At 50.1% G+C, this 16,770-nt stretch overlaps 6 protein-coding genes across 6 annotated transcripts; 1 reads left to right on the top strand and 5 right to left on the bottom strand.

The window, feature by feature from the left end:
* Positions 1 to 493: 493 nt before the first annotated feature.
* On the top strand, positions 494 to 2,014 carry CC84DRAFT_1256842 (uncharacterized protein; the record flags this gene model as incomplete). Its single annotated transcript, XM_018184671.1, has 2 exons — positions 494 to 1,792; positions 1,844 to 2,014. 2 exons carry the CDS (start codon positions 494 to 496, stop codon positions 2,012 to 2,014), a joined length of 1,470 nt encoding a protein of 489 aa, XP_018038241.1.
* A 729-nt stretch (positions 2,015 to 2,743) lies between these two features.
* Positions 2,744 to 5,430, bottom strand: CC84DRAFT_1238876 (uncharacterized protein; the record flags this gene model as incomplete). The annotated part of the gene is made up of 7 exons (XM_018183963.1): positions 2,744 to 3,133; positions 3,387 to 3,619; positions 4,125 to 4,540; positions 4,610 to 4,726; positions 4,775 to 4,790; positions 4,979 to 5,273; positions 5,316 to 5,430. The coding sequence occupies 7 exons, from the start codon at positions 5,428 to 5,430 to the stop codon at positions 2,829 to 2,831; spliced, it is 1,497 nt and encodes a 498-aa protein (XP_018038242.1). The 3' UTR covers positions 2,744 to 2,828.
* A 1,396-nt stretch (positions 5,431 to 6,826) lies between these two features.
* CC84DRAFT_1256843 (uncharacterized protein) lies at positions 6,827 to 7,667 on the bottom strand (the record flags this gene model as incomplete). The annotated part of the gene is made up of 3 exons (XM_018184672.1): positions 6,827 to 7,116; positions 7,178 to 7,274; positions 7,329 to 7,667. 3 exons carry the CDS (start codon positions 7,665 to 7,667, stop codon positions 6,827 to 6,829), a joined length of 726 nt encoding a protein of 241 aa, XP_018038243.1.
* A 1,186-nt stretch (positions 7,668 to 8,853) lies between these two features.
* On the bottom strand, positions 8,854 to 10,158 carry CC84DRAFT_1203412 (uncharacterized protein; the record flags this gene model as incomplete). The annotated part of the gene is made up of 4 exons (XM_018181826.1): positions 8,854 to 8,857; positions 8,888 to 9,297; positions 9,366 to 9,482; positions 9,535 to 10,158. 4 exons carry the CDS (start codon positions 10,156 to 10,158, stop codon positions 8,854 to 8,856), a joined length of 1,155 nt encoding a protein of 384 aa, XP_018038244.1.
* A 1,081-nt stretch (positions 10,159 to 11,239) lies between these two features.
* On the bottom strand, positions 11,240 to 12,081 carry CC84DRAFT_1203413 (uncharacterized protein; the record flags this gene model as incomplete). Its single annotated transcript, XM_018181827.1, has 3 exons — positions 11,240 to 11,546; positions 11,608 to 11,704; positions 11,759 to 12,081. Coding segments are annotated over 3 exons (710 nt in total), but the record flags the coding sequence as incomplete, so codon positions are not given.
* A 2,278-nt stretch (positions 12,082 to 14,359) lies between these two features.
* CC84DRAFT_1256846 (uncharacterized protein) lies at positions 14,360 to 16,113 on the bottom strand. The gene is made up of 3 exons (XM_018184673.1): positions 15,577 to 16,113; positions 14,977 to 15,519; positions 14,360 to 14,927 (listed from the first exon to the last, which is right to left on the bottom strand). The coding sequence occupies exons 1-3, from the start codon at positions 16,096 to 16,098 to the stop codon at positions 14,412 to 14,414; spliced, it is 1,581 nt and encodes a 526-aa protein (XP_018038246.1). The 5' UTR covers positions 16,099 to 16,113; the 3' UTR covers positions 14,360 to 14,411.
* Positions 16,114 to 16,770: the final 657 nt, after the last annotated feature.

Consider the following 16,770-nt stretch of genomic DNA (forward strand, 5'->3'; position numbering starts at 1 on the left):
CGAATTTACTAAAGCTATTTTACGCCATTCCGTGATCACCGTTTCCCATGTCTGTCCAAGTCTACGCAGGCTGCTCCTCCACGCTCCAGCCTTGCTTTCTAATTTCACGGCACGTCAGATCCCAGACTATCCTATGCGATTTCCATTTCGCTATTGTTTAACCCAACAAGTCCACTCTGCCTGTGCTTTACCTGCCAGTGCGCGCTTCTCAACATGGGCCCGCCGATGTCGATTTTGATGTTCTGAGTCCACCCAGGCTGAGGTTTCTTGTTCCGCCTTCACCACCGCGTGCCTTCCAAATCTATATGTCAACCTCCTTCACATCCGTGATACACAACAACAGCGCGCTCTGGCGACGGCTGTTTGGCTGTATCCTGCTTCACCACAGCAACAGTTACCCGGCCTGTAAGTATTTGAGAAATTTCATGGTGTCGAAACTTGGACCTGTTTACTCCCTCTCGCGATCTTTTGGCCGTCTTGTTTGCGTACCAAGATGAGTACTGACAGCAAGAAGCAGAACAAGAAGGAGCGGCTCCGCCGCTTGCTCTCGCAGCCCTTCCTCAGGTCGCGCCTGCCCTGCCTGCCCGAGGAGCCCGCCGCCATGCCGCCAACCATCGCCCCCGACGCCGCCGACCTGCTCGAGCAGGTCCAAGAGACGATCGCGCGGATCCAGAAGGCAAATCCGCAAACCATCACCAACGCCAACAAGGCGACGATCCGCGACCGCATCGATGACGCCGACCTTCTGGCTCTGGAGAAGAAGGATCTGGACGCCAAGGTTGCCGCCCTGAAGGCATCCAACGTGTACCAGGCCGACTACCTCAAGCTGGGCTCTCGCTGGTCGCCGAACTCCACTGAGACCGAGCTCAGCACGCGCGCCCCGATTGAAGACGTCCCGTCCGACGAGGAGCCTGAGATCTGCGAGGCTGACGTCGCGATTGTCTATCCCGTCAAGAAGATTCCGGCTGGCACGGTCAAGCTCGTCGGCACTGGTGCTCCCGCGCTCAACAGACGCCAGCGAGAAGAGGAGGCGCGCCCGCAAACGAAAAATGTGGTGTCGTTCCAGGGTATTAGAGCGTCCAAGGCCGCAGACAAAGACGCCTTCGAGAAGACGCTCCACCGAAAGCGCTCTTCCGACGACCTCAGGCGTGGAAAGGCTCACCTGGCTCACAAGAAGTCCACCGGGCCGTTGCCCGCGTACCTCGACTACTTCGAGGAAGAAGAGCGCAAGAAGATCCTGGATATCCCTCGCGATGCGCCGTCCACCTCCCCTCGTGCCCGCGGCACCCAGCACGGCGACGTCAACGAGTGCCCGCAGTCCTCTGCTTGCACCCAGGACTTCACCGCCGAGCGCGCCATCCCTCCCGTTTCCCTCCAGCAGTCCGCCCTGTCGACCACCCGCCTCCCGCCCAAGTCCCCAAAGCGCGCTCCCCCCATCGCACCCATGATGCCGCTCAGGACTCCCCCACCTCCCCCAATCCCGATCAAATCCGCCTACCGTCCGTCCGGCGTCCCCTCTTCCACCGCCGTCCCGCTGCCCACGTCGCCCGTCCCGCCGTTCTGTATCGCTCCTGTCCGAGGTAAGCCGTTGTCCCCATCGACCCGCTCGCCGCTGAGCCAGGCCACGATGACCGCCTCGCCGTCTACGATACAGAGAAATGCTCCGCCGCGCATCCAGCTCCCCGTGCCAGGTCCCAACGCTGCGCTCCCAAGGTCATCATCTCTGCAGGCGCCAATGCGACAGGAGTGTGACGAGGGTCAGCATACCTTCCGTCCGATCAACTTGAATGCGGTAAGTACCGCCAAGTCCCTTGTGGTCTTGACATACACTGACATGTCGCAGGCCCGCATGGCGAGCGCGTACCACTGCACCGGCAGCACCGAGAACACCGATGGCCCTGCATGTTGCGAGAAGTGTGGGAGGGAGGTGGAGGTGTGCATGCAGTGCGAGGTGCCTGTGTGCAGCCTTGCGGCGTGTTATGATTGTGCGAACATAATGAAGGAGGAGGCTTGATGGGTCGTAAGATGACTTGGAGGTAGTTGAGATGGGATGCATGAATGCGTATTTAAGGGTTTAATGGATGAGGTTTCAGGGGAGCCTGGGAGTAACTTGAGGTGTTTCTGACTTGGAAGATACCCGCGAGAGCTACGAATAGCCCTCTAACGATTTTGTGGCGTATGGGAAATAACGAACTTGCTGAAAGGGCGCGGAATCCAGTCCGGCTAACTTTTGATGATCAATGGAATCTTTACATACTCTTAGACTAGGTCACGTTCCAACCACCCCAAACCATCTCGGGATACCCTGCAGCCTCGACTTTCCAGCCTCTTTGTTCCTTTCCAGTGCACCCAGCACTCTATACCGCGATCCTACGCCGTCGATGCACGGCGTGGCATTCAGGTTCTTGACCACCACCATCTGGTAGCAAGCGCTGCCCAGGCTGCTGGCGACGGTGAATCAGGCGAGGAAAAGGTGCCATATCTGCGCCACCAAGACCAGTCAAATTAGGCGCCGTCTGATCTAAGCCACGGGGATGTACGCTGAGCTCGAGGGGGGAGGGAAGGGGACGGAAGCCGCCCCCCGAACCAGCGGTCGTCAGACTCTGCCTCTGGGGCAGCACGGTTGCTGAGCCAATTGCGGTGCCAGCGATGCAGGGTGCCGGCGCAGTGGACTACGATGCTGCACCCGTGTCGGCTTCCCCTCTTCCACTCGCGAGGTGCCCAAAACCGGGCACTCGCCCCTTGGCCTCGAAACCAGCCTTCTCTAAGCTGCGGACGCAGTCCATAGCGGCCGTACCCGGGGAGATGTACTTGTTCAGGAAGCATCCCTAGATGAAGCCCTTGTACTGCCACGCCGGCTGCAGGCCGGAGGGCTGGACGTATATGATCCTGTCGCCGGCGAGCATGTCGTAGCACTGGCCGAAGAAGGCGGTCAGGCGCTTGACACCGACGTGCTCGCCCATCTCGAGCTGCGAGATCTTGAAGGTGGCTTTGTCATCGACATACAGCTCGGCGAAGGTGTGCATGGGGATGGTGTTTCTGCCGCGGTATTTTGCGGATTCGGCGGGGGAGGTGAAGGTTGCTCGATCGGGCTGCCGAGCAGCTTGAAGTTGTCGTTCATTGGAAGGCTGAACTTGGATGCGATCACCAGTGCGCCATCAAGAGGGGTAAAACGGTGAGGGAGATTGTGGCTTAGATGACCATGAGACCAAGACCAAACAGTTGAGCAAGAAGAATTGGAACGCCAAAGATGATGAGGAGTAATAATGAGTTGGAGACGCTGTCTCTCCTGGGCCCGTCAGCAGGAAGAGGAGCATCGTGGATAGCGCGAGCCTCGATGGATCGGTCAATGAAGCCGGAGGGGCCAGAATGTAGCATCGACCTACATTTGTGTTCAATATGTGATCTTTCGCCTCGCTCGGCATTGACGAGGCATGGCTCCGCGGAGCCGATGCTATCGCGATAGCTTTTTCCGAACCCATCTTTCGCAGTCCCAAATTTTGAATTCTTAGATGCTCGAGATCCAGGAGATGATGGAAACGGAATTTTATACGGAAATACAACCCTTAGCATGACATTAAACTGTGTGATCCTGGCACTTCGCGCATACCAAAAGAGACTGTAGGACGCATCCCACTAGCTCAGCCCAAATCATACCACCAACCCTTGTCATCGTCCTACCGGGCCTATATGCAGTGGTCGGTCCAGGAGAAGACAAACTTGAACTAGTTTCAAGCGGTCGAGGACGAAGCCTGGGCCAGGTTGCTCCACGCATGTTGTTCCTGCGAGCTCATGTGCTACATTGCACCACTCACAGCGAGAACTTCATGTATGAAGAGGTCATCGTTATGGGCTAATGGAAGCACAAAGTTGATAAATGGATTTTGGGCTTCAGTCTGGGTCCATGCCGGAAGCAGGACAGCTGTGGGCCTTTGTCCAGCCTAGTCGACCGTCCACATGGTTATCCAGGTTCTCCAAACGTACGGAACGATGGTAATCAATGGCGCCTATACTGTCTGCACATGCCTTAATACGCTAGTGTGAACAATGAAATACTTAATCATAAACAAACTATCCACTTCGAATCGAACTACCTAAGAAAGGAAGACCAACACGTCGCTTACTGCTCTTTGATACCCTCAGGTTTACTGTCCTCGTTAGGCCAGGTCGTATCGCCTTTTACCCACCAATTCGGCCACGTGATCTGCGTGTCAAGATCGGCTGGCTCGTACATTCCAATTGCATCGATCGATGTGGTTTTTCCGTCTTTCCTTAGCCGCGGGAACTCTATTTTTCCCCAGATACCGGCTTGCTTAACTCGTCCGTATGTACCCTTCTTTAAGTTCCTGTCCATAAAGGTGACTTTGCCGCTGCACATGGAGGCCATAGCTTCAGACATAGTCGAGAAGTATCTTTGTCGGATCGAGTTTCTATTGCCCGATTTTTCGGGAATATCTTCCGCAATAATGCACCGCATAGGATTATCATGTTGATAGGGTTCCCATTTCATGAACGGCGACTTGGGGCCACCCCAAATATCCTACAGGTCATAGTTAGTCTACATTGTCTGAAGCGTGGTAACGGCAGACTACCGAAGATCACTACTTACCCAGATGGTTATAAGACCGTGTTGCTTGCCATACATTTGTGCGTGTTCGGACAAACCATTCGTGTAGAAAAGACATTTATCGGCCCGTGGCTTCTTGAATGCTTTCCTTTGGAAGTACTATGAAATGTTAATATTTTCGAAGCATGGTATACAAATCTGACTTACTTTCAGAGTGAACTTGCTAGGTTCTGCACACGGTACAAATTTGGGATGGTTCTTATACTTATCACATGGGTCTTCGCCTAATCTGCGTATACGCGCGCGACACTTTGGCCTTTCACATGCATCTGCGGCTTGCGCACGAGCATTTGCGCGACCAACGAGAGAATCTGTTTCATTCAAAGCAAAATCGAGGTCCCGGGCGCCGACTTCAGCTTGCCCTTGCCCTTCGTGTTCTTTATAGGACAGGCTTTCAAAGGCTGCTTTTTTGGCCTCTTTGGAGTCTTTTGTTTCTTCTTTGGCTTCTTTGGCTTCTTATTGGTCTTCTGCTTCCTCTGCTTGGTCTTCTTAGCCCTTCCACCTCTCCCACCTCTCCCACCTCTTCCACCTTTTCCGGCTCTTCCAGTTGTGCCCCTTCTCTTTTCTAAGCTTCTTAAGTCGATCAATCTTGCCCCCAGTGCTCCATCCGTCGAACCTTGACCAGGTCGTAGACCACGGAGCAAGACTGCATCAGATATCTCAATTGTGCTAGTCACATTAGACTTACCGACCTCAGCTAAAACTCCTGGCTTTAAGTAGTCTGCATGCTTCTTGTATACAATGTCCGCAGTACCGAAGACGACGCTGGCAGTAAAGGCCAGCAACAAGGTTCCCCTACGCATGGTGTTGTATTTCAATCGATCAACGAATGACTGGCTTTATAGTCGGATAGCGAGTGACTGGTGCTGAAGGTATGAAAGTGAAAGTTGATAAAAGCGAATGAAATCGAAGCTGTGTGCCTGACGATATGATTTATGTGACTTTTAGTGTCTATATACCCCCTCTGTATGAACGTCCTTAGAGATTCCAGACAAAGTATTCATGAAGATTTCGGACATGGCGTCGCGCCTTGATTCGAATGCGGAGCCAACCCAGTGAGTGGAACAGTCCGGACATCGTGAACGTTACGGACCGGTATAGAAGTTTCAGAGCGCGATACAGATGCGACTATGCGACAGTCTCTGATCGGTCGTTTTGATTGGATGTAAGCTCATTTTCCCTACTGAAAGGATAAGCGTTGGCTTGGAGTACTTCGACCTTCGACTAAAGTATTGGTAACTGTGCCACATCACGAGCCATTACAATATATCTTACTAGACCCCAAAGCCAATGTCTGAGTCGAAACGGAATATTAGGTGAGCTGCTAGGAAATCTTTGGCTTGGAATTACCAGTGAGTATAACGATTCTGGAGGAATCGTCCGCACAGGCCTTGTGCCACCCATATGTCTAATACCCAGGCGTGGCTAGAAGTCTACGATATAGATACTGCTAGACCAGGAAATCCGAATGGAAGAGCAAGCATCAAGAATATCAGAATGTTTCTCGACCAAACTTTCGTTTGGAGTTAGCTCACCCGTATCCATATCCGTGTGGGATTTTTCCGGACGACCAGTCAGAGATCTAGTGTGGTCTTGACTTGATTTGGGACGTAGTGATCTTAATCAAGGAGATCCTCCGGGTTTCCGATCGCAGAACGCCTGCTCAGGGTAAAAGATGGTGGTGGCAGTGATTCTTCTATCTTGCCTCCGGTGTACCGATATGCACCCGCTTCACTAGCCTGGAGATATCATCTGCGTGACTCTACGGCTTCTCTGCCAAAACTTCTTTTTGGTCATCAACCCTATTATCAGTGTAACTTCCCGGTGTGCACCCTCTCATGCCAGCGATAGCGATAGTCAGACCCACAATGCGTTATCGAGCACCCGACGGTCGTTCTCCCGATTTGACATGACCGAAAGTTAGCCCGCTGAAGTGCATGAACCCACATATGGTCTCGTATTTTTGCACGTAGGTTGGCATTGGAAGGTCTTACGCCTGACTATCCTCATATACCCTGCACGAGCTGAGGGCGTGCGAGGAGATCAGGTCATTGTATTTCGGGTGACGGTGTACTGCCATGCACGCGAATATACGCGCGACTTATGATTTCTATGGAGATGTAAAGTAGAAGTCACTCGTTGCTCTCATGATAAATGTTACAGAACAAAACAATCTAACTAACCCAATTACGTCAGTCCTTATCCGGTGTCACATGGATAGGGAGGAATAGTTGGCGAAATCGGATTTCTGATCTTGTGCCTTAGCTTTTCAAATGATTTTCCGTAAGCATTCTTCCCCCATGATTTTCTACCCATTTTTTCCGCTTCACTTGCATCGAGCCCGATTCCAAGATGAGGATCAGTAGGATCAGCGAAGACTAGTTCACGGTCCCCGAGCTTGGCGAGCCTATTCAAGAGATCTTCACTTTGATCGCTGTAGAGAAACTTTCTGCGGTTTGCGATATTGATGTGAAAAAGATAATCTCGATCTACTGGATGTTAACTTGTGTCATCGTACAGAGAGTGTGAAGCACGTGAGGGAAAACATACTTTTGACCCACTCACTGATGGGGGAGTCCTTGATATTTTTAGCAAGAGCCTTGATTTCATCCTCGCTTGTCGCAAGTAGAATTTTATCTAGTGATTTCTACGATTGTTTAGTCATAAAATTATACCAACAGTATGTGCCGAGCACGCGTACCCGATCGCGGTAAATCTCTGCCCTACGAACCGTGATGTATTGCCCAACAGATACATATCTATCGCCCCCATATTCAAAAGGGCACGTGTACCATGGCGAAAGAAAACCTCCTTCGCTGTCGGGATCTGTCCAGAAGAAGAATGGAGGCCTCCGAGACGTCTTGGGAATCACCACCGTAATGTTGAGCTCCGGATTATCCTTTGAGCGGATTTCCTTTTTCGACTTTGATTTTCGCTTTGGTGTACTTTCCGAGTTGGCGACAACTTTATCTTCAGGGACACTTTTGCCTTTGGCCGCCGATTTTCCTGCCGAGACGACTTTGCGTTTAGCTTTGGGCATTTTGAGCTATTTCTCAGAAACCGCGATGCGGCAGGTGGGCAGAAGAGAGATGAGTAGATTACCATGCTGGAGCCTAATATAGCGCGGGGAAGACTACGCCGCATTACATACTCGCATTTGGCAGACTGGCACTTGGGGGCTGAGGCAGGGCGTTCGCTCACCCCGACTTCCAGTAACTCGGGTATTACACCTTTGCTCTTGATCACGTCTTGATTATTGTTAAGGAGTGCTGCGCGCGCTGGTCGATAATGCCTGGGATGTGTTTTCTCAAGAAAGATGGGAAGCAATAGGTCAAAGTTGCGCAATTGCAACATTTTGCGTAGGACGCCCACATCTGCATTGCATATTCCATACTTACGGTATTTTTATCTTATCCCCGATCATGGCTGCAACCCGCTGTGGTTTCCGTGCCGCTGCTCATAGTGGAGTCCAACAGAAGAGAGGCCATGCATCTCCATCAACGAAAAACCATTTTCTTTAAAGGGGTTGCAAGGCGAACCTAGTCTGACGAGGAACTGCTGGGGAGAAGCGAAGAAACTCTGAAATACCAAGCAAGCCAACTGCTAGGCGAGGCATCAGCCATAGCAGAGCAAGAAACGATGTCGTTGGGGTATATAAGGAGTCCATGCCTGCTCCCGGTGGACTAGCTAACGGGTTAATCGTATTAGCAGGCGAGGTCATGGTCCGGACATGATCGACAGGGGTGTCGTGAACGCTAGCCATTGACAAGCGAAAGTCGCTCCTTTGTCTTTAGCATCCATGTCTCTGCGGATTGATTTGCAGCTCAACTTCACATATTGCAAGTGAAAGAAGGCAGGATCCTTGCCCAAATCTCATGTTAGTATCCGTTCTGGAGTGTGGAAATATCTCTCCAAGTGCAGCCGGGCCGGGAAGAACATGTGAAAGAAGCATCAAAGTTTCGATCTTTGCAACTGCTCGTCCATATCGTCGTCGAGGATCTCGAAATGCACGGTGAGGCTGTAGTTGATATTGAATAGATAATGGGTAAATAACGCACTGGCATCCTCCGCGTCCTCTCTTTTTGGTCAAATATCTATTATTTGGATGCCACCTGGGCCGTTCGCGCCCATCTTAAACTGGACCAGTCTTGTCTGCACACGCCTCAGTACACCAGTGTAAATAGTGAAATACTTGACTAGAAGCAAGCTATCTAATTACGAACAAACTACCTGATAAACTAAGTCCAACACGTTGCTTACCGGTCTTTGATTCCCTCAGGTTTAGTGGCCTCATTAGGCCAGGTCTCTTGACCTTTTACCCACCAGTCGGGCCACCTGATTTGCGTATCAGTATCCTCATACATTCCAATTGCATCGATCGACGTGGTTTTTCCGTCCTGCCTTAACCGCGGGAACTCTGTCTTTCCCCAGATACCGGCTTGCTTGACTCGTGCGTATGTGCCTTTCTTCAAGTTTCTGTCCATGAAGGTGACTCTGCCGCTACACATAGAGGCCATAGCTTCAGACATAGTCGAGAAGTACTTTTGCCGATTTGGGTTCCTATTGCCCGATTTCTTAGGAAGGTCATCCGCAATGATGCACCGCATAGGGTTATCAGGCTGATATGGCTCCCATTTCATGAACGGCGACCTGGGGCCACCCCAGATATCCTGTGGATTATGAGTCAGTCTGTATTGTCTAGAGTGTGCGAAAGACAGGTCACAAGATAGATACGTACCCAGATGGTCATTAGGCCGTTTTTCTTGCCGAACGTTTGTGCGCGTAGGGACAAACCATTTGTGTAGAAAAGACATTTATCGGCTCGTGGCTTCTTGGATGCTTGCTTTTGAAAATACTATCAAAAGGTCAACGCGATTATTGAAGCACAGAGTAAAGATCTGGCTTACTTCCAGAGTGAATTTGCTAGGTTTTGCACATGGTACAAATTTGGGGTGGTTCTTATACTTATCACATGGATCTTCGCCTAGACTGCGTATACCCGCGCGACATTTCGGCTTTTCGCATGCATCTTTGGCTTGCGCACGAGTAGTTGCGCGACCAATAAGAGAGTCTGTATCGCTGAACGCAAAGTCAAGGTCTCGGGCGCCGACTTCAGCTTTCGCATTTTTGCCTTTCCTCTTTGTGTTCTTCATAGGACAGGCTTTTACTGGCTTCTTCTTTGTCATTGGCTTCTTTGGCTTCTTATTTGTCTTCTGCTTTTTCTGCTTCTTCTGTTTAGTCTTCGTGGTCTTCTTAGCCCTTCCAGCTCTTCCAGCTCTCCCCCTTCTCCTTTCTAAGCTTCTTGAGTCGATCAATCGTGCCCCCAGTTCTTCATCTGTCGAAACTTGAGCAGGCCGTAGACCATGGGACAAGACTGCATCGGATAGTTCAATCGTACGGGTAGCATCAGGTCTACCGACCTCGGCCAATACTCCTGGCTTCAAGTGGTCTGCATGTCTCTTGTGAACAATGTCCACAGTACCGAGAATGATGCTGGCATTAAAGGCCAGCAAGAAGGTTCCAGCACGCATGATGTTGAATCTCAGTTAATAAATGAATGATGGGCGTCTTAATCGGATAACGAGTGACTGGCGCTTCAATCGATCAACGAGTGACTGACGCTTGATAAATAAAAGAGGAAATCAATGAAAGCAAATGAGAGCGAAGCTGTATGCTTGGGATTTCAACATGTGGCTTTTAGAGTTTATATATCCCTCTCTATACACGTCCATGGACATTTCGGGCGGAACGTTCTTGAAGATTTGGGAAGGGGCGTAGCGCCTTGAATCGAACGCAGAGCCAACCCCAAGGAGTGGAACAGTCCGGACATTGTGGACGTTACGGACCTGTACAGAAGTTTCAGAGCGCAATGCAGGTTCGTATTCGCGACTGTTTCTAATCGGCCGTTTTAATTGGACATAAGCTCATCTTTCACTGCGCGGACCAGCCTTGTCTTGGAGTGCTTCGGCCTTCGGCTTCAGCGTGGCGACTGTGCCACATCACGAGCCGTCGTGATGCATCTTACTCGACCCCCAAAACCATTTCCTGAATGAACACGGAGTATCGTGTGAGCTACTAGATAACCTTTGGCTTGGAAGCGCCAGTGAATACACCGATCCTGGAGAAGTTACCCGCACAGGCCTTGTGCAACCTAGTTGTCTAATCCCGAAGCGTAGCTAGAAGTCTACGATATAGGTACTGCTGGATCAGAACCCCGGAAAGGAAAAGCAAACATCGATAATATCGGAAGTGTCTGGACAGAGCTTTTCCTTTGAACTTAGGAAACCCCTATCCATATCCGTCTGAAACTTTCTAGGATAAGGTAGAGACCTAGTGCGGCCTTCAATTACCTGGGACATAGTGACCTGGGTCAAGGAGATCCCCCGGAAATAGACTCGGAGAACGACCGCTAGGGCAAAAGGTGATGGTGCCAGTGATTCTTCTATCTTGCCTCCTGTGTACCGATGTGCACCTGATTCACCAGCCTGCATAAGCGCGAATGTATGCCTGGCTTATGATTTCTTAGGGGATCATGAAAGGAAACAGAGGACCATTGTAGAGAGTTAGTCGATTATTCATGAAAAATGTTCCAAGCTAAAACAACTTAAGCAACCCCATTACGCCTGTTTTTATCCGGTGTCATATGGAAAGGTAGGAATGACTGGCGAGATCGGATTTCTGATCTTATGCCTTAGCTTTTCAAATGATTTACCATAAGCATTCTTTCCCCATGCTTTCCTGCCTACTTTTTCCGCTTCACTTGCGTCGAGTCCGATCCCAAGATGAAGATCAGTAGGATCGGCAAAGACAAGTTCACGGTCACCAAGATTGGCAAGCCTATTCAAGAGATCTTCGCTTTGGTCGCTATAGAGAAATTTTCTGAGGTTTGCGTAATGGATATGAAAATGATAATCTGGATCTGCTGGGTGTGAACTTGTGACATCATACAGAGAGTGTAAAACACATGAGGGAAAACATACGCTTAGACCACTCAGTGATGGAGGAGTCCTTAATATTGTCGGCCAAAGCCTTGATTTCATCCTCCCTTGTCGCGAGCAGGATTTTGTGTAGCGATTCCTGCGATGATTTAGTCATAAAATTATAGCAACGATCTATGCCGATAACGCATACCCGATCGCGGTAAATCTCTGCCCTACGAGCCGTGATGTATTGGCCAGTAGATACATATTTCTCACCACCGACCTCGAAAGGGCAATTGTACCACGGTGAGAGAAAGCCACCTTGGCTTTCTGGATCTGTCCAGAAGAAAAATGTAGGCCTGCGAGACGTCTTGGGAATCACCACTGTGATGTTAAGCTCGGGCTTGTCCTTTGAGCGTGCCCTGTTTTTAGACTTCGATTTTCGCTTTGGTGTGCTTTCCGACTTGGCGGCAACTTTGCCTTTAGCCGCCGATTTTCCTTTGGAGACGGTTTTACGTTTAGCTTTGGGCATTTTGAGAAAAATTCTGCATAAAACGCGATGCGGCAGGTAGGGAAAAGAGACGTGGATAAAATACCACGCTGGGGCCTGAAATAGCGCGGGCACGACTACGCCGTATTACAGACTTGCATATGGCAGGCTGCCACTTGGTGGCTGAGGCGAGCCCGAGTGATACCGACTGGGGAGGTGGCAGGGCGTTCGCTTACCCCATCTTCCAGTGACTCGGGAATTGCACTTTTGCTCTGAGTTTATTATTCGCGTGAACTAGGCAGCCACCTACCTATTGTTGTAGAAAGTGTGGTATTCTGATAAAGTCAATCTATTCGCGTACAAGAGCTACAGTGACATGCGCGCATAGACTTTTATAATGTATAGAGGTGGAGATGAATGTACGTGGAACCGCAATGGTTATTGTTGAGGAGTGCTGCGCGCGCCGATCGATAACGCCTGGGATGGTATTTCTCAAGAATAGGAGGCAAGAGGCCAAAGTTGCGCAGCTGTACCGGTAACAGTCCGTGTAGTACGCCCACGTCTGCATTACGTATCCGATACCTATGGTACCTTCTTCGTGTCGCCAATCATGGCTGCACCCGCTGTAGTCCCAGTGCCACTGCTCATTAAGATTACAACAGCTGAGCTCCTATGCTTCTTAATCAACCAAAACGCGTTTGCCTTGCAGGAACTGCTACGGAGGAGCGACGACAACTCTGAAGTACCAAGCAAGCCAACTGCTAGGCGAGGCATCAACTAAAGCAGAGCAATGTAAGATGTTGTTGGCGTGTGTAACGAGCCCAAGTCCGCTCTCGGTGGACGGGTCAATCGTATTAGCTGGGAAGGCCATGATCTTGGCATGATCGACAGGGGTGTCGTGAACGTTACCGGTAGTCAGTAGCGAGCGAAGATCGCCCTTTGTCTTTAGCGTCTATGTTTCTGCAGGTTGATCTGCAGTCCATCTTCACACATTGCACGCGAAAGAAGCCTCAAAGGCAGCGGCCTTACTCGAAAGCTCATGATCGTATCCGTTCTAGATTGTAGAATATCTCCCGAAGTCCAGCCGAAGCGCGAAGAATGCATAGAAGTAGAATAAAGGTTTCGATCTTTACAACACCTACTATGGGCGTGTGAACTCTTCAATGACGGCGACTGCCTCGCGAGTTTCTCTCTTAGCTAGCTGCCGTACCTTTTCGCGAGTAGCTGATACTGGACCTAAACGACGCCGCTAGCAATTAAGTTGGGTGTTGTTCTTCAGTGTTAAGCAACAAGCTAACACATAACAGCGTAAATCAGCAGATATTTGCTCGATTTGTGCCGTTAGCCTCAGACCTACGAGATGATCATCGAGCTCAGACATATTTCTGGCCTTCGCACCGCTATGACTCAGTCATGGTACACAAGCGATGCCTCGATCGAGAATTTGATGCTACAGGGGTACCTGATGTTCAGCTCAGCCATCGACTTCCTCAGCTTCGAAATTGAATGGCTCAAAGTCTGGGGCAAGCTATGGCATATCGCTGGCAGCTAAGGGATGCTTGATCATCCCACCCGTGTCGAAATTCTATACGATTTCTCGTGGCCTAGTAGAAGTCCCCATAATCACATTAATTCTGCGGTCACTGAGACACTAACGAATAGCACTGTCACCACCACTAAAATTGCTGGAGCCGCTGTTAAGCGCGGCCATCCAGTCGCCAAGCCTACACATCCCTTCATGTCGGCCATCAAGTCAATCAAATCTGACCTCAGATCGGCGGGATGATCCTGCAGTAAGACCAAGACCCTCTGAACACGACTACCACGACGCTGACAGAAACCACAACTCTGGCCTCACCCACCATCACCGACTTCTCCAAGGTGTTCGAATCGGCAGTAACGCAGGCAACGACCACTATAGCCGTTACTCTCCCTGGAGCGCCTTACTCTAGTGGCAATGGTGTCGTTTGTGGCGCATTCAGGCCAAGCAGCGCTTCTGTTAGAGGAAGCAGTAGCTGTACTGCAGCTGAAAGTGCTGTATTCTGTGAACAGGACGCGTCTTGCTTTGGTCCAACATGGTTCACTAACAGTCCTGACTGCTTGGGCAGCCAGATTTGTGCTGTTACTACGTGCTGCGGTGCCGCAGGTATCTATCTAAACTTGCAGTGCCACGATCTAGTTCCCAATCTCATGAAGGAGAGGAGGTAGATGATTGAGAAGACCATCAGGAACAATAAATCTAAAAGAATCGGTGGTGTAGTGGCGTGAATGGCTGCTTGAAAGACAGGTCGCAGAATGTGTCGCAAGCTTGAACAGCCGACAGCTCTCCATAGCCTAGCACCATTAATCACATCTTGAAGTATCTTATCATATCCTACTTCTGTCTCCCAAGAATCACGAAGAGACCCCAGAATGCAGACACGCATATTCCTGCCACACTTAGGGGAACCGCTGCGCCTTGCAAGTCTCCGGGATGCGTCACATACCACCATCCGCCGACGATAAAGGTGATTATAATGAGAATGAAATGGTAAGCGAAAACGTGTATCGCAGATACTTTGTAACCTGCTCGAATACCCCATAGATCTTCATCTTCGGGGGCTGACCCGGGCTTCGGACGAAACGAATGACTACGTTTTGGCAGACGGTCCACGTACCATGTTGAATTTTCGGGGAAATCATAGCACTCATGAACGTTTCGATAGCCAGGCAACCAGTTCGATGGCCAGCAGGCAGAGAGGCAGGAAGCCATCATGGTCTCAAATTCGTGTTCCGATATCCCCGGATCTTCAATTGTTGCTGTGTTTTTCCCGTGGAAATAGTAATCAAGTCCGCGCGGTAAGCCCGGCCCTCGATCATCGATCTCACCAGGCCTTGCTGTCCTTCGAAACTATATTACTTTAGTGAGATTGAACCGAAGATCACAAAGGTACGCTCACCCTAATAAAGTTCCAATGCCGGACTTGCCAAATCGAAAAGCATCGGCGGAGCCAACCTCTCATCTCACTGTGTCTGTGCTTGAGTTTTCTGATGAATAGATGATCTGATAACAGTTCAGCGTTGCATATCTGATCCCATTCAAGTAACCTCCTCGCACCATGGACACTGAACAATAGCCAGAGCGCGTCCGGCGCGGCTTCGATGGAGGTGTCGGTAGTAGTTAATGACCCTAGATCTGATGTTCGTGGAGTTCTTGAGCTTCTTGGGGTCAGCGAGCTTCCATCGCTGGTATTACCAGCTGATGCGCTCGTGCTTATCCCACGCGACACGTCCTCCATCTTAGTTGTGCCACCTGTTTGCCCTTCGCGGCTGCCCGGAGCAGTTCCAGAACCCGAGGTTTGGCGATGCTGTCCGCTTGCGTTTGATTGCAATTGCGAACAGGGGGATGTGCTTTCATGATTGGCAGAGAGACCATGAAGAAGTCTCTCGATTGCCATTCTCTGCGTTGGAGTGGCGTCAAACCAGAGCTTCCTCCCACAGCACTGCGAAATTCGGAAAATTAGAACCATTCAAACATGAAAGGCAATCAAAAGACTTACACATATCCAGCTTATTCGAGTCCGCTGGCTAGCCAAAGATGGGAACCTTGGGCTGAACGGCCACCAGTCCCATTTTTGATTTGTAAAATCTTCGAGTATGGACTTAAACATGTTGAATGTGGAAGACTTTGGAGTACTCTCGAATACAAGTGAAGTCCATGAGCTTTCATGAAGACTGCGAAGGACTGCAGGTGGAAGGTCTTGAATAGGAATCGTCGCATCTGGTTGTGAGCTTACAGTCATTATCCTTACGTCTCCTTCCTGCAAGCTATTTTTGGTGATAGCTTTTTTATCGGAAACCGGAATTGAAATTGGTACACCGCGTCTTTTCGTGGCCAACCTTGAGCCATTATCAATGTCCGATCCCCCTCTACCATGGATCTCGGAAATGATGTTCTTGCCAATATTTCCAGAGGAATTCCACCTCGAATTGACGAGTGGTGAATGAGAGGCTTTGGTTAGAGTATATCCTGGCCCAGAAAAGGGACCTTCAACAGCTCTAAGCGATGCTTGCCCATACATCTGTGACCCAAGAGACTGAGAAGAAACATTAGCAGCACCGCTGTGATGAACTATGAGAGGAACCTTCTTTTGTTTTGGAGTTCTGCTGGCTTTTGGCCTTTTGCGAGCTCTTGCAGCACCTTTGACAGTACTGCTCTCAAACTGATCGCCAACACCAAAGAGAGCGCTGTCTTGATTGGCCTCCAATTCAGAACTGGATGGCTCTGTTTTCATAACTGGTAGTTTTGAGTTGTCTTGATCCCACATCGAGTCAATCGAGCCGAGAAGCATTTTGAAAACATTTCCATTGCAAGACTCAGTGTCGACAAAATCACTGTGACATGTCAATTCGTATACAACTGTGTAGTTAAAAGAGATACTGACTGATTCAAACCGTCACTGGGTAACTTTGAATCCAGGCTCACAAGCTGCCTTGAGGCTTCCTCCCCACGTCCGAATTTTATGAATTGGATTCCCACGCGTCCTCTTTCCAACCCACTTCTTTCAAGGCCTTTCAACATCGATGCAACCGGGTTGAGCCAGTCTTCGCCCTCGTCCCCGATTCCATTCGTCAGAATGTAGATATTCGTACCGAGCTTCTTCTTAGGCCTAAACGACAGAACACGATGCTTCTTCTCCTGCGCTTGTGTCTCTTCAAGAATCATCTGGAGTGCTGGGAGGATATGAGATTGC

Source organism: Paraphaeosphaeria sporulosa, assembly GCF_001642045.1.
Source record: "Paraphaeosphaeria sporulosa strain AP3s5-JAC2a unplaced genomic scaffold CC84scaffold_3, whole genome shotgun sequence".
Classification (NCBI taxonomy): domain Eukaryota; kingdom Fungi; phylum Ascomycota; class Dothideomycetes; order Pleosporales; family Didymosphaeriaceae; genus Paraphaeosphaeria; species Paraphaeosphaeria sporulosa.

Bases quoted from the DNA above. Each gene is read 5' to 3' on its own strand.
- CC84DRAFT_1256846 (XM_018184673.1), bottom strand. From the start codon at position 16,098: ATGTATGGGCAAGCATCGCTTAGAGCTGTTGAAGGTCCCTTTTCTGGG. The intron at 15,520-15,576 runs GTAAGTCTTTTG...CGAATTTCGCAG, and splicing joins CTCGAATAAGCTGGATATGT to TGCTGTGGGAGGAAGCTCTG. The intron at 14,928-14,976 runs GTGAGCGTACCT...AAAGTAATATAG, and splicing joins GGCATTGGAACTTTATTAGG to TTTCGAAGGACAGCAAGGCC.